Below are 15,926 nucleotides of genomic sequence, written 5' to 3' on the forward strand. Positions count from 1 at the left end.
TCTCTCTCTCTCTCTCTCTCCTCTCTCTCTCTCTCTCTCTCTCTCTCTCTCTCTCTCTCTCTCTCCTCTCTCTCTCCTCTCTCTCTCTCTCTCACTCTCCTCTCTCTCTCTCCTCTCTCTCTCTCTCTCTCTCTCTCTCTCTCTCTCTCTCTCAAAAGCCATGACTCTCCTGTCGCGTTGCAGATTTCGGCACTCTCCTGACGGGCAAGACGTCGCAGTCGGTGCGTTGCGACGACCCGAACCCGACGTCGATGTACAACAGCGCGTACAACTACCTGGCGACCGGTCGCTTCACCTTCCACCGCAAGAACCTCTATTATTCGTTCTACCTGTCCGCGTTGACGCCCCGGCCGCGTAGCATACAGTTCGTCGATGGATCTGGCAGCATTCTCGAGGAGCAGGCCATCGATCCGGTCGGTGGCTCTTACCAGAACGTCACCGGCAAGCTCTGCGGTGTGTGGAGGCGTGTACCGCGCGACTATCGCAAACTGTTGCGCGAAGAACGGCTCCACGTGTCCTTCTTCTGGGAGCCCTCGGCGAGCTTGACCGGCCAGTTGTCGCGGTACCGCGCCTTGTCGACCGAGCAGTACTCCTCCTTGCTGGAGCCGGCAATGGGCGTCGACCGATCCTTGATGTCTGGCGCGGGAGCAACGGCGATCGTGTCCGCCTCGTCCGTCTCGGCGCCTTCGATCCACGTGTCCCTTGTGTTCAACGGTCTGTTCTTGCCGAACGACGTGGCGGAGGTGCCGTTGATCGTCCAACTGGAACACCTGGAGAAGGACTATGTGGTCCTCCGGGAGGAAATGGTCGTGAAGAAACCGTCGAACGAGCTGAACTTTGGCGAAGTGCGCAGCGCTCTCTCCGGCGCTGACCTTCGTCTTCTCACCAGAGGCAAGCTGTCCATCAGCATTATGTCCCGGAAGGATCCGCAGGCTCTTCACCTCACCGGTACCGTCGGCCCGCGCGCAACCTGCGATATGTACCAGACTCTGCTGCTGTCGGAGACACCGTCCGCGGCGTCCGGATTGGCTTGGGCCTACTTGGACCGCATCGGAGCGCTGCGCTATGGAGTTCAGTTGATAGGTCTCGAGGAAGAGAGCCCTCTGGTGACCTTGGTGGACGAAGGAGGGAAACGGAGGATGGAGCTGGAGGATCTCACGCCTTCGTTGGTCGGCGGCTTTGCGAACGGTTCCTTGGACCGTCCTGGGCCGAGGCTCTTGGAGCCGCTCTTCAAAGGAGAGCTGTCCGTCGTGGCCGCGAGCCACCTGGGCTCCATGTTGCGCGGTAGACTGCTCGAGAGACCTGTGGCCGATGCCAGAGATACCGCCGCACCGGTATTGCTGCGGAGATTGGACGAAAAGCCGACTCATCCCGGACCGGTCGGCCTGATCTGGACCGCGGTGGACTTGGACTGTTCCTTGCACTATGAGCTGGAGCTGGCTGGTTTCTCGCAGGAGCCACGGACGTTCCGGCTGTACTTGGAGACGATGCCCCGGCTGGCTCAAGGTGCTCCCGTCGCCAGGAGACTCCTCGAGGAGTTCACCGGTTACTCATTAGAGGGTTCCGTTATTGGACTGTCACCGATGGAACTCTACAGAATCGAGTCGGGCATTGGCTTTCTTGAGGTGGTCGACAGCAAGCAAAACAGTCACACCCTCAAGGCTCCTTTCAAGGCTAGAGCGCCGTTCAGCTGCCTGCCCCATTACGCCGACAACGATGTCGCTTCTGTGGTCGCGTACAATCTGCAACCGTCCAAGTCGGACTTTGAGACCGGCGCATGCTTCCACGAGACCAGGTTCTACGAGGAGGGCACGCAGTGGACGTCCAACACGGACCCCTGTTCCATGTGCCATTGCTACCGCGGCTTGGCGCAGTGTGACTCGGTGCCCTGCCCGGCGCTCCCTTGCACCCCGGGCAAGCAGGTGAAGCAGTCAGTGGCCGGCCATTGCTGTCCTATTTGTGTGGGTGAGGAAATTCTCATATTTTGCCCCCACCCCTCCCGCCTTCTCTCTCTCCCTTGCTGAAATTATTTAATTTCATTTTGTGACACGAATCAAGAATATTTGATCAGAATTTCATATAAAAGGATCTTAATAATTTCATAAAGCACAAAGTTTTAATCTTGGAAAGACGACTAAAGCGTCCTTTGACGGTTTCATCATCTCATAATGGAGACGAATTTGTCCTCGAGGAAATTCTACGTCTAAATGTATCGTCTTATCTCGATGTTTAAAGCTTTCTTTTTTAATAACATCCAGCAGCGGTAGCTGCGGTAAATAACACAATAGTCAAGAGCAACACCATGAAAGGTTGCACGCTGGCTGGGCAATATCACTTGGCAGGATCGTCCTGGCATCCGTATTTACCGCCGGTAGGATTCGACACCTGCGCGGTCTGCACTTGCGATGTGAGTGTTTTCTCATTTCTTTTATCTCTTAGACCGTTAATGAAACGAAATACACGTTTGCCTTGGAAGGAAACAATCCAATGCCGTTTCTTCAGTTTCTAACAATAAAAACCTGTGTGTACGCGCGCGCGCGTGTGTGTATATGTGTATGTGTGTAAGTGTAAACGCTCGATCGATTGTTGAAATTATCTCGAGCGATCGAAGTCGAATAATATCCGAGAAAACGAGTGTACATATTACAATAAACTATACTTAGGGCCGGTTGTTCCAACTTCTTGGTAAGTTAACTGATAGCTAAATCATATGTTTATCTTTGTTTTTCCTTCAATTTAAACGAAGACAGACATACATATGATTTAACTATCAGTTAACTTAGCAAGAAGTCGGAACAACCTTTCCTAGATGAATTCCTAGACCTGAGCGATTTCTGCAATGATCGTTTTCTAAAATTTTCCAGGAAATATTATTTTTGCTCTCCTCGTTTCACCTCCCTATTTGCTACTTCGTCGTGTATCTCTCTCTCTCTCTCTCTCTCTCTCTCTCTCTCTCTCTCTCTCTCTCTCTCTCTCTCTCTCTCTCTCTCTCTCTCTCTCTCTCTCTCTCTCTCTCTCTCTCTCTCTCTCTCCCCGTAGTCCTCTCTCCTTTTCCGCGCTCGCGGAAAGCTTAACCCTACGCAATGCGAACGAACGCGCTTGCCTACGCGTACGTACGCGCACCGCCTACGCATTTTTCGGTCGCGTAAAGTCTCGTCCGATCGACATGCATCATCAGCATGTGGGATGTGCCGATTAAGGTATCGTTTTGTACGTTTGTAAGGCTTCCAAAGCTGCGAGGATCGTAACGGAGACCGAGAAAGAACTAGATGAGTGGATGATTGGTCCTTTTTCTCGCGCGAGAGAAAGAGAGAGTGAAAGAGAGAGAGAGAGAGAGAGAGAGAGGGGGGGGGAGATACGACGCGCGAAGTATGAGGCGCGAGGTGAATAAAAGAGCGACAACCCGCGCGCGCTGGTGCGCGCTGCACGGCACGGCGTGGCGCGCACCGTACGAGAGGTCGAAGTCACCAGCTCTCTCGCGTCGCGGAATTTACATCGGAAATCCATTTGTCTCGCAGGCTGTCACGTTGGAAGTAAAATGCCCGCGGGTGCAGTGCCCGCCGCTCGAGTGCGACGAGAAGATCGCCTTCAGGCCGGACAAGAAAGCCTGCTGCAGGCAGTGCCCGGCGACGACGCCTCGCAACGTAGCCGCCACCGCCGCCGCCGTTGCCGCTGCTGCAGCAGTTACAAACGACACCGCGCGCCTACCGAGAGATCAGGCCTTACCGTCCACACGGCATACCGCGGAAGAGATACTCGCTTCCGGAGGATGCAAGTACCCGGTCGGCGGGCCCTACGAGAATGGCATGGAATGGCATCCTCGAGTACACTCACACGGCGAGATGAAGTGCGTCAAGTGCCGTTGCAAGGTAAGAATTCGGTCGCGTCGCTCGCGACGTCCGAGCTTCTCCGCGAGCGAGGACGGACGTCATCGGTTGACGAGTGTTAGCGTATTTTAGCGTTACAACTCGACCTGCTTCTAACAATGCAACTCTGCTTCGTTGACGTATTCTTCCCGCCGTAACCGGAGTGTTCTCGAGTTCGGGCCGCTTGCGAGAAAGTGACGCGCGACTCGTCCGAGACAGAGATCGCTCATATAAGAGAGAAGACGCTTCTTCGCGGTTTCTTCGTTGCAGACGCGCCTGATCGAATTCTCGATCAAAGTCTGGCCAGACGAGCCAGACGTGAGCGTAGCCTTATGTGCGTCTTGTCGGCAAACAGAAGTCTTAGGACGCGATTTACTCTTTTTTTCCCCTATTGTTTATTCATTCGGTTAAAAGATCGTGGTCTCGCAGCGATATCCAATCGCGCGAACACGTCGAGAAACTTTTAAGGAGAAAACCTTTAATCGGACTCGTCGGCTTGGCCCGACCATTATAGGATCCATCCATTACGATGAAAATGGAACGCCGCGGCCTCGGGCTGGCTTGCGTCGCGTCGTGTCGCGTCGCAACGTCACGAACTGGTGCAAAAAATAATCGTCTCAATGGCGAGAAACGGATTTTGTATCTCAACGAAGCTCCGTTGCATCGGTCCGTCGAGTTGGTGTCTCTCTCGTACTCGCGTTCTGTCCTTTTCCCTGGTAGACAAGTATCACTCTCGCTAAATATATCAAAGATCTGTTCTTTTTAGCCGCATTATTCACGGCCTTTTAATTGAGGGAGATTGGAAAAAGGCTGAGAGGAAGAAGAAACGGGAACTGTAAGAAAAGAAAATAACTACAGATGATACAGCGGGAAAGAATTGTCAATCGTGACGATTATGAGCAAATGAGACATTGTACAAGCTGCTGTATCGTCGTATCCGATACTCGCGTGTCAAAAAATGACACCGTCTCTCGTTACTCGTAATTTCCTACTTCTCTAACGGTATATTTCAGCATACAGTTGTCACTTATTTCATACTGCATAGGAAGTCGCGTACCTCACATTTTAAATTGATACGATTGAAAGTATCCAAACTCTCTCGGCAAAAGTCCCCAATTGGTCAAAACTCGCGAGATACGATAAAAAGGGACCGTTACGAGCTTCTCGTATTTGCACCTTTTTAAGATTAAGATATAAAATTCAGGTAAAAATATCACGCGATCATGATTTCGATTATGATTCGCGATCAACGAGATGTAAAAGAGCAAAAATACGCGAGATACAAAAAAGGGACTTTAAGAACCTGTCGCTCGTCGTATTTGCACGTATATCTTAATCTTATATAAAATTCAGGTAAAAATATCACGCGATCGTGATTTCGATTATGACTCGCGACCAACGAGATGTGAAAGAGCAAAAAATAATACCGCGGGTGGTGCTTGATATATAATATCACTATTGATAACAGTGTAGTAGTATTGGTACTTAGCGACGTTTTTATCTCTCCTTTGCAAGAAGTAAACGTTTTTCTCGCGGAAAGGTCTCAAGTAATACAGATCCGAGCGCGTTACGTTCGAAGTGTTCGCACGGCAAACGTACAGCACAACCGTAATGGGGTCCCTCCTTTCTGTATGTTTCAGAACGGCGAGGTCAGGTGCGACAGGAAACGTTGTCCACGGTCGCTCTGTAACTCGATCGCGCATCAGATGAAGCGTGGCGAATATGTGGCGGACGTCGATGACTGTTGCACGGCGCAATGTCGCCGCGCGAGGCGTCATCACCGCAACAACCATCATCCGGCGTCGCGGCACTCCGTGACGCCACGCGAGTTGAGCTGAGTCCGGTCATCCTGTAAAAATCGCTCGCTCCGGTCCACGAAGGAGAAGCTCGCGCGAGCACCGTAGTCATCGTCTGGCCGAGAGAGAAAAAGGAAGAGAGAGAGAGAGAGAGAGAGAGGAGGGGGGCGAGAGGGGGAGAAAGACAGAAAGGACGAGAAGGGAGAGAGGGGGGAGAGAGAGAACTGGTCGTTCTTCGTTGTACAAGCACGTCGCCATATCCGCGCGTGTCGTGCGATCGCCGTTGTCAAACGAGCGCGGACTAACTTCCAAGCGGCAACGAAACGACGGAAATTGAATCTAACGCTGAATGGCTGTAACACCTGTGTGTCGAGAAAAAAAAGAGAAAGAGAGAAAGAAATGAAGAGATATCGCGAGAGAGCTAGATTATATCTGTAGATCTGCTAAGCCGACCCTGTCATTTAACCCTTTCGCTATGGCGGAGCTCGTCGAGAAGCGCACATCGCGCGAGTGTACACTTCATCGCAATAGGAAAGTCTGTTCTTCGTAGCTGCACTTTTTCCGATCGATCTTTCATTTTCTGCTTTTCTTCCATCGAGTGTCAAATATGTATCTGCCTCGGTGCGGCCATAAAGAACAGACCTAAAGTTCGTGTCTCTGTCGCATCGCGCAACAATCGGACGAAATATCGGTCTTGCAACCGATATATGTTACTTTCGCCGTTGTGATAACAGATCAACGCGAATACTGTTCACGACAATGCGAACAATGTAATATCTTAACAGCGGACTGCTTGTCCGTGCGCGTTCCGTTACAAGTAAGCGTTCGTACACAGAGATGGGTTCGCGAGCGGCCGCTGCTGTTCGGTGGCCTTTCGTAGCGAAAGAGTTAGAAAGACGAACGCGAGAGGCGAGAGGAGAAGCGAGACGACGAAGTTAGCTCGACGCGTTCGCCGCATTTCACTGGACGGAGAGGAACAACAACACGAACACGGGGGAACACACGGGGAGTGTTCGATGAAACGAGATTGGTAACTTTAACGACAATTGAATCGCGTTCGTTGCTCAAAGTTCGTTGTCGGCAAAAGTCAGCGAACGCTTACGCGTACGCGTGCGCATGCGCGTGCAGGAAGCTGAGAGAATGCTAGTGTAATAAGAGGAAGGACGTGGACGGTACATCATCTGATGCTATTCTTATCCCCCACGACCGCTCGGTCGTTCGCTCTTAGACAGTGAGAGAAAGAGAGAGAGAGAGAGAGAGAGAGAGAGAGAGAGAGAGAGAGAGAGAGAGAGAGAGAGAGAAAGAGAGAGAGAGATAAAGAGAGGCTCCAGCACCCGCAGCCAGACGTTTATTAGTCAATTGATCCTCATCAACGGACAAACGGAACGGAAACCGAGCGCCCTTGCACTCTCTTCGCGATAGTGGCACATACGTTACGGTAACGGAATGCCAATGCGAAAATGAAGGGTGAAAACTCGGGAGAAAGAAACGAGTTTTTAGTCGTGGCGGTATCACAGTGCCCTACTATACCCACTAATCTCTTCGAGTTACCCAGCAACCAAAGAAGACTGAAGAACCTCCGAAGGCGATATCAGTTATTTACGCACGATTGCTAATGTTTACTAATAAATCCAACTTATGATAATTATTATTATTTTATTTTCACTATCATTTGTATTAATAGTATTATAACTACTCTATTAGATCTCTGGTACGATTAGTGTATCATTGTAATTGGTATTATCGCATATCGCTATTGCTACGTCATTTTTATTATCCTTCATAGCGGTTGTTACAATCTAAATGATCGTTGGTAAGAGTATATTGACGTTCCACGCGTAATATCTGCGTAACTCTTTCAACGAGAAATATAGCAATATGCTTATTGTTCTACGATCGAATAAGCAGCAATATTCATTTTAGTGGTAGCTATGTTCTGATAATATATTTAAGTTGTATTTATTGTTAGGAATTACTTACTTACGGTCGGACTGTTCGAGAACCTCGACAAGTGAACTAATTCTTTCTTTGACGATTCAGGAATAATTAGCCGCATAATCAGATTGATCGATGTTGACGCGAAATCGCATACATTCGCTCAATTGTAAATCTTTTAACAAGTGTGGAACTTACTTTTTGTCACCAAAATTACCGAAGACCATGTGACTCTGTGAATCTGTGAAATTTTTAAAAGCTGGTACACAAGATTTGCCATATACTTACCTAATTATATTTCTCGTTTATATATAATACGTATATATTATATCTATTCTAATATGTATAAGTTTTAGAAGTATACGAAAGCGAAACTTGACAATAAGCTAACCTCGGCTGTTTCTCAATTTTATATGTTAATTATAATTCTCACGTGTCTCACGTATCACCATTCTAAGTTTCGTAAATTTCATTGGCGATTTATCGGGCAATGTAGCCGACAGACAAAAATAGAAACAGTAATGGAAATTCAGAGGGCGTTAACTTGCGAAGAAACTTGCACGGCTATCGATATCCCCACCTCTCAAGTTTTTCGAGCCTTTAAATGATAATTTGAGAGTTGCGTTTGATTTGAATCAGTGACTTTCACAGAACAACACCAGGCGTGTCGTATATGCCTTAACAATATTTTAACATTATCTTATTCGACGTAATCTATTTTATATAAAGGAGTTGATTCTCCGTGTACCATAAGTGCCTTACTTATCGTATGAATATGCATGCGTAGTCAGTGATGTTAGCGTGCTGAGTATGCGAGCGATTTGTATATAAACGTGTACGATTAAGCGGTCGAAGATGATCTTATATTCTAGCTTAACATTACATTAATTATCGTAGTATAATATTTATATATTATGCATATATGCAGGGTGTCCCAATAGTATCGTACAATACTTCAGCAGCGTGTTCTAGAGTTCAGTTGGAAAATCTTCAATATTTCACTGAGCTTCGCGGAAAAGGATGAAAGAATTCGAAATTTCTTTCATGTGTGGCCGAAATTTTCGCAAGGAGTAGCGCTATGTACATAATGAGCGCGTGCGCGCGCGAATTAGCTTACACCTTGTATACAAAGCGGCACGCTAAGTTTGTCCGCTCGAAGTATATCTCTGCTGTTTGAAACTGTAGAAAGAACAATCGAAACTAGAGAATCTTCTGGTCTCTCGAGGACACGTGTTTTATGGTGGCAATAGTTTCGTCGTGAGCGGAGAGCCATGTGAAGGTCGACCTGAATTTTTCATATTGAAGTATAGTTTCTTGAACACCCGCGTTTGTAGCCCTTCTCACGAGGAGTACGAAGGTCCGTGGCTCAGAATCACCGAAGATCGAGCGAGACCGGAGCTGGCTACGAGCTCGAGGTATTTTGACACAAGATTTCAGATATCTCAAGCTCGCGCACGGTTACTCGACCTTCGGTGACATTAGCTCACAGGTTGCGTGCGTGCGTGCGTGCGTGCTTTCAGTGCCATTCTAGATTCCCCGCGCATGTTATTGTTTATTGTCGATTATTATTATCGTCGCGATTATTTAAAGTCATCCGCATGTGTAAGTGATCGGTCTCTACTTAGACCGACAGGCGAATTAACATTAACTATTTAATTAAGCGGCATGCTCTTATTCCGACATGCTTCATGTATATATATACATATATGTATGCTCTTTCATTTAATAAGGTCCATCAGCGTACTGTACGTACTATACCGATTATCGGTGCGGTTTCCGCGTGGACACTGGAATAGAAACTCGAGGGCTTCAAAGAAGAGCTTAGCGTTTATATCGGGTTAATCTTACCGGGATAGCTAACGTAAAAAAATGTAAAGAGATTAACAGTGTATACGTAAAATATTACATCGTGCGAGAGGAAAAGTCGTCGTTATCTAGCGTGATGATTAATTAAAAAAAAATAAAAAAGAGAAAAGGGGAAAACAGCGGGAAGCGAACGTTACTGGAGGTGTTTTCGGAGCAATAAATTTTATATTTCGCCGCGTTGCGTTTACAATACAATTTCCTTGACGATTCATCGCAATAATCGCGAGTCCACAAAGTGTGCTGTTACGGTGCGACAATGCGACACATCGTACACATACACACATACACACACACACACACACATACACACACACACACACAACGCTATGATTCTAAATAAATCTTTTGTATTTCTACGCGAGAAGAGCCATCGCTGAGAAAAGAGCATGTGACACGCGCACTTTGAGAGTTTCTGTAGAGAATGGAAATCGATGCTATTCTGTACTGTGCCAAAACATTTTATTAATTAAAAATTATTGTTATTATTATCATTACGATTGTTACTGACTATTAAACAGTAAAATAATTCCCCTGCGATCAGTTTGAAGTCGCTTGATGATTGTAACCACACTCAACTTCGAGGCGTTCTAGCTATCAATAAGAAGATCGCAAAATAGTAAACCACCTATATTTTCGCTGAGACGGCATATTTCAGTCCTTCGTCGAGGGCGCAAAGGACGAGATCGACGACACGAGGTCATTCCGACACGCAGAATCTTACCGACTGTTGGTCCCAGACCGCCGCTAATCTCGACCTTGTACCTGGAAGGAGGAGATCCTTCGTGACAAATGCGACAATTTCCTGTCAACGCGACAAAGGCGACAGAAGAAAAAGAAGGACAATTGTGTTAGAGCATGAATTCACCGTTCCATGGCTCGCGCTGCCACGACCTTGCCATCGACGCCGGCTGGTAATCTTATCGAGACAAGAGTCGACAATTGATAGCGCCGGTCTTCGACGTAACACTGCAGACCGCGTGTCCGAAGGCCCCGCTTGAATCTGGCGGCCGCCGCCGCGTGCCTGGCCCAAGAAGCGGGCAGTCCTTCCTCGGCGAGCTGCGTCAGGGCTACTCGCAAGCCGTACACCAGCGTGGCGTTTATTGTGTGATGATACACGCGTTGCCCGCCGAAACAGTTCCAGTAATCCCCGAGTATTCTCATGTCCCAGTAGAAAGCCGACGACTTTGTCTTCCTCTGGAATATCTTGCTCCTGCGATACGACAGTGCGATGATGCTCGACTATCACAGATTTTTCCATGGAACATTTAGGCTTGCTAATATTGACGCCAGATGCAAATCTCTCGGTGGGAATAAAACGATTGGAAAAAAAATTGGTTGCATTTGTGATCATGAAAACAAAACCCAAAGACGTTGAGGAAAACAGAATGTCTGCTCCTGACAACCAAACTCGTTTCTAACGCAGAAATTTACGTTCGTTCAATCGCGGTCTTTTCTTCTCCGTGCGAATACACCGAATGCTCAGTCCCGCGTTGGTCATCTCACCAAGGTGTGAAATTAATGATTAATTAACATACGAGTATTGTGTGTGTGTGTGTGTGTCTCGAGTCCATACCTCAAAGAAGCGGGAGTTACGTGCTACGAAATTTTCTGTAGCTTGCGTGACATCCTTGTCTAAGCTACGGATTCGATAGGAGAAACAGTTCAGGAGGAAGCTCTCCGATTGTGGACTGACCGGAGTGGCAAATGTCATCGTTCAAGAATTCTCTCTGAGCTTTAGACGGATATATATATATATGTATGTGTGATTCACCTGGGAACCGAATAGTCGACCACCTCTGAGAGACCGCAACGATGACTCACGGATTCGATTGACATTCTGTACGTGTAATAGCGCATTCTTAGTCGCGGTTTCCTCGATAGTAACTGCGTCGCACGGCCGTCCGATGTGATCGTGGACGATCAGCTCGAGGACATCGATTATTATATGCACTCTGCGCGCGGGCTGAAGGAAACCGGCGTTATTCCTGGAGGAGCGCCGAGGACCTTCTGGCTGCCGGTGTAAGTCGCGTCCACTCGCCAGGTGTCCATGAAAAATGGTTCCTCGCCCAGCGACGCCACGGTGTCGACGATCAGCAGTGCGTCGTGCCTGTTTGTCGACGAGAAATGAGAAGTGAGCTTGATCGTTCAATTTTTGTCACATCGCAAGCATTCATTGTAAAGCGTATGTTACTTATAAACGAGTTCGCCGACACCTTCCAGAGGTTGCTTCATGCCCGTCGATGATTCCGCATGAGTGACAAACACGACTGCCGGTCGACATCTCTTCAGAGCCGCCTCCAAGTCGTCCAGTTCAAAAGCTACGCCGTGTGCGGTTTCCAGAAACTCTACCTGGAGTGACAATTCTTTCGAGCAAAAGAAGAACGAGTTGTTCCGACTATCTTCGCTAAACGTGATCTTTTCCTTGGACTTTGAAAAGTTGGTCTGAGAGTGGCTTACATGCCTTTTGCTTGACTGTAAGACACTTTTGCCGCGGTGAAAGAAAGTTCAAATAGGCCTATCTATGTCTCTCCTCCCCCGTATAATTATTCGCGAAAACTTGTCAATTTCACCCCCATCACCCCGTCGCTTCCTTCACTTTACCTTCACCTTACCTTCGCGCCGATGCGATCGGCCATGTCCGCCGCGCGTTCTCCCCAAATGCCACATTTAGCGATCAGCACGGTATCGCCCGGCTCGAGCAAATTTCCCAAGCAAGCCTCCATCCCACCGTGACTGGATGTGCTCAGTGCTAGGGTGAGTCGGTTTGAAAGTCGGTCCTAGTTTGAAAGGCGTATTGTAGTCCCGCTTTGATTTCGTCCATCAACTGCGAGGGAAAACATTTGCCGCCTTTACTTTAACTCGATCGGCCGATTTCCGCAAATCGTTGTAAAAAAACAGTCGCACTTAATCTCAAACTCTGTGCGTACCCGCCGATTAATTATTAAATAAAAAGAAGCATTAGCGTATTCAATATTTCAATAATCATTTATGCCGCGTGTGCGGTCGACACATCGTGAGCAAGTACACATCGCTCCTCACACTTGGATGAAAACAAACGAAAAAGGAGGATGTTAAAAAGAGGTCATTTTTGCTGCCTGCAAGTGTAAAGTGAAAACGTATTAGAGAATTGTTATTTGGACTATTTAAGAAAGGAAAACGACATTTATTTTATCCTGATACATGGTTGGAAACATGGTTAAAATGAGCAAAGTTTAGTTTGTTTTACCCTTTGACGACAGGAAGCACATGTACGCATAATCTCTTCTCATATTTTAGAAAGTATCTGACCGATATTCATGGAACTAGGTAAAGGAGTAAAGGAGTTTTATGTAATGTTCTTTTCGAGTTTGGAGCCAAAAATTCCAAATTCCAAATAACGGATCCAATATGGCCGCTGCGAAACATTAAAAAAATGCAAATATATTGTTCAAAATCTATGGTTATATTATAAGGGCGTTTGAAGGCGCGCTCTTCTCAATTCTGTAGAGAAAAACTTCAAATTCAAGATTACGGGTCGAATACGGCTACCGTTGAAATGGTCAGAAATGGAAATATAATTTAATATTCATGAAACATGAGTTTTCGATAGTGATGTTTTACAATGTAAAAACAAAAATTCGAAATTCAAGTTGACAGATGAAATATGGTCTGAAAATGCAAATGTTGTTTGAAACTCATGAAATTCATATTACAATTCATATTACAATTACATTGATGCTCTTCTCGGGCTTAGGAATTTAATTGAAGAAGAATAATCTAATAAGCACTAATGAATTAAGAAACGTACCGGCTCAAGAATGTCCAGTTTCGCTCTTCTTGGAGCTGATCGCAGTTTCACATAAACATATTGTTAGCAGCAGACTTAAATCCTATATTTAAACTATGTAGAATAAGAAAATATTTACAATCTATTTATAAGCTCTGCCATTCCTAAAATATTGAAAACTGTATCTATTCAGTTTTCGTCGTCTGTATCTTCCTCTAATTCTGATGAAGACTGTATGTTGAAATAGTCGTTCAGATGTTGAGCGGGAATTGGGATAGCGGCTAAAAAGCGTGCCTTACCAAAAAAAGACTAGATTAGTGTAGCAACGTGGGAACAACATCCTACAACATCGACTTTGCCCGACTTTGCAATTGCAGGTATATCCAATAATGGCATCAATTCCAGCCGTTATTGTTTTATCGACTAGCAGGTAGATAAAATACTTAACAGAATTAGAGTGCCTAAAACGTAAGCGATCTTTGAATAGAATGCCATTTAAATGCCATTTAAAGTCTACATCTATTCCGTATTTACGGTAGTTAATGTGTGCAGTTTCCTTAGCTACTTCAAACTCAAAATCTCCCGCTTTTGTTCAAGTGATCCGCATAATAATTCTGCGCCACTTTTATTTGATATTTGCCACATGTGTACAATTGAAGCTGAGAATCGTCAAGGGAAAAAAAGTCTATTTGAAGAGCCTCAATATGTTGGAAGTACGATTTTTGTGCATTGAGGTTTCCTTCTCGAACTAATAAAGAGACAACATTGTCTCTGTTTGAAAAGCTAAGCCACCGAAAACTGATGTTTCATGAATATTAAATAATATTTCCATTTTTGACCATTTCAACGGTAGCCGTCATTTTGAATTTTGAGTTGTTCTCTACAGAATTGAAAAGAGCGCCTTCAAACTGTCTTGTAATATAACCATAGATTTTCAACAATATTTGTATTTTTTAATGTTTCACGGCGGCGATATTGAGTCCACCATTGTGAAGGCTCTAAACTCGAAAAGAACATTACACAACACCCCTTTACACCAAGTTTCATGAATATCGGTCAAATACTTCCTATCAAATACTTTCTAAAATATGAGAAGAAATTATGCATACATGCTTCCTGTCGTCAGAAGATAAAACAAACTGAACTTTGCTCATCCTAACCATGTTCCCAACACTTGAGGATGAAATAAATGTCACTCCCCTTTCTTAAATAATCCAAATTCTCTACAATTCTCTAATACGTTTTCACGTTTTCACTTGCAGGCAGCAAAAGTGGCCTCTTTTTAACATCCTCCTTCGCTCGCACAAAGTTGTCCGCAAGCAAGGCAGAGCAAGAGGAGCGCACGATGTAGCATGATATATCAATAATATTCAGTGGCATACAACGCTCTTAGCGGAAAGCCCCGGAAATACCTGGCATATCTCGGGATGAAGATGACCAAGCACTTGCTAACCGAGAGCACCAAGGACTCGATTCGAACAGTTGCTGGGACCCGGACCCGTCAAAGTCTTCTCCGGCGCAGGCGGTGAGAACGGCCGCAGAATCTCTTTCGGCGGATGCTCGTGCACGGCGCACCGTCGCCAAGCGCGATCCGTGGCCGAGTTTTCCGGCATTTTCACCACGAGGAACCTTATGTATCCTCACGTCATGTATCCTCATGTAGAGGAAGAGGAAGAGGAAGCTCCGAACAAGCGAAGCGCTCGACTGAGAGATAAACGCAATCGTAACGCGGAGAGGCCGTATCGCCGCGCCGGAGATAAGAAAGTTGCTCGTCTCGCTCGATTTTCTCGTGATCGTCGAGAAGTCGTCGTCCGGTTGCGACAAATCGCTTGTTGCTTCCAATCGCTTCGCGCGACTCGCGCGGAATCGAGCGATAACGCGGCGTACGGTGGACTATCAGATTTGCACAAGATCGAAGGTCGAAGAATCGGGCCGTTTGTTCTGGCTATCGCGTGATTGCGTGATCGTTTCACTTGCGTATCACGCAGCACAGAAACCCGTGTTCTCTCCGGAGATTCGGGCAGTTTTTCAAATTTCATCAGGTGATTGAACGCAGTCGCTCGCATCACCTTCGAGATAGATAAATTTCGGCAGATTGTCTGATAGATATGGACCCATACAGTACAAAAATTACAGCAATATTGCTAGAACGTTGCAACGTTATGGCAATGTTGCTGCAACTTTCTGTGCTGTATGGGGAGACTGAATTCAAGAGTTAAAATAGTAGCATAAATACATAAATTTTGCTGCAAAGGATGAAATAATAAAAAAATATTTCTTACGGCAAGCATATTACAAACATGTTATGCCGCTTCATCAATAGTATCATAAAATAATATACGTTGAATGCATGCATGTTATCGTCAACAACATGTCTGTCTATCTGGGTGTTTGTTAGCGAAGCGATTTTTCACGATTTCCCTTGGCCTCCAGACGGTATATAAGACGCTCACACGAGCGAAGCATGTTCGAACAGGTGAAATTCGAACGAGTTACGGCGTATCGAACGATGACAACCCGATTACGAGTCCGAAACGCGATAACCCTGACGTCATCATTGGCAGACGTGTGCGTAGATCTGACGCGAAGGTCTTCGAGCGCAAGTCCGCTTCACAATAATAGAGACGATATTTTGTCGGAGCATGGGAAAAAGACGCGGGAGGGGGAAGGCGGGATTCGAACAACAGGTACGAGAGT

The 15,926-nt window shown here is 46.4% G+C and overlaps 2 protein-coding genes across 5 annotated transcripts in view; one reads left to right on the forward strand and one right to left on the reverse strand.

Moving 5' to 3' along the window:
- sog (chordin short gastrulation) overlaps positions 1-9,653 on the forward strand; it is a 36,332-nt gene extending 26,679 nt beyond the window's left edge. For 3 of the 4 annotated variants that reach the window (XM_011142231.2, XM_025304085.1, XM_025304086.1), the window contains 4 exons: positions 184-1,965; positions 2,259-2,407; positions 3,519-3,869; positions 5,507-9,653. In XM_011142231.2, coding sequence (XP_011140533.1) covers positions 184-1,965; positions 2,259-2,407; positions 3,519-3,869; positions 5,507-5,704 — 2,480 coding nt within the window. In that variant the 3' untranslated portion in view covers positions 5,705-9,653. The remainder of the gene's footprint in view (positions 1-183; positions 1,966-2,258; positions 2,408-3,518; positions 3,870-5,506) is intronic. The other variant, XM_011142233.2, reaches the window with a different exon arrangement.
- Positions 9,654-9,910: 257 nt separating this feature from the next.
- On the reverse strand, positions 9,911-15,801 carry Agxt (Alanine-glyoxylate aminotransferase). The gene is given in 8 exon segments (XM_019841781.2): positions 9,911-10,161; positions 10,163-10,225; positions 10,329-10,673; positions 11,415-11,570; positions 11,655-11,812; positions 12,076-12,231; positions 12,234-12,287; positions 14,642-15,801. Coding segments are annotated over 8 exon segments (1,206 nt in total). The 5' UTR covers positions 14,843-15,801; the 3' UTR covers positions 9,911-10,088.
- Positions 15,802-15,926: the final 125 nt, after the last annotated feature.

Source organism: Harpegnathos saltator, unplaced genomic scaffold, assembly GCF_003227715.2.
Source record: "Harpegnathos saltator strain DR-91 unplaced genomic scaffold, Hsal_v8.6 scaffold59, whole genome shotgun sequence".
Taxonomy (NCBI): domain Eukaryota; kingdom Metazoa; phylum Arthropoda; class Insecta; order Hymenoptera; family Formicidae; genus Harpegnathos; species Harpegnathos saltator.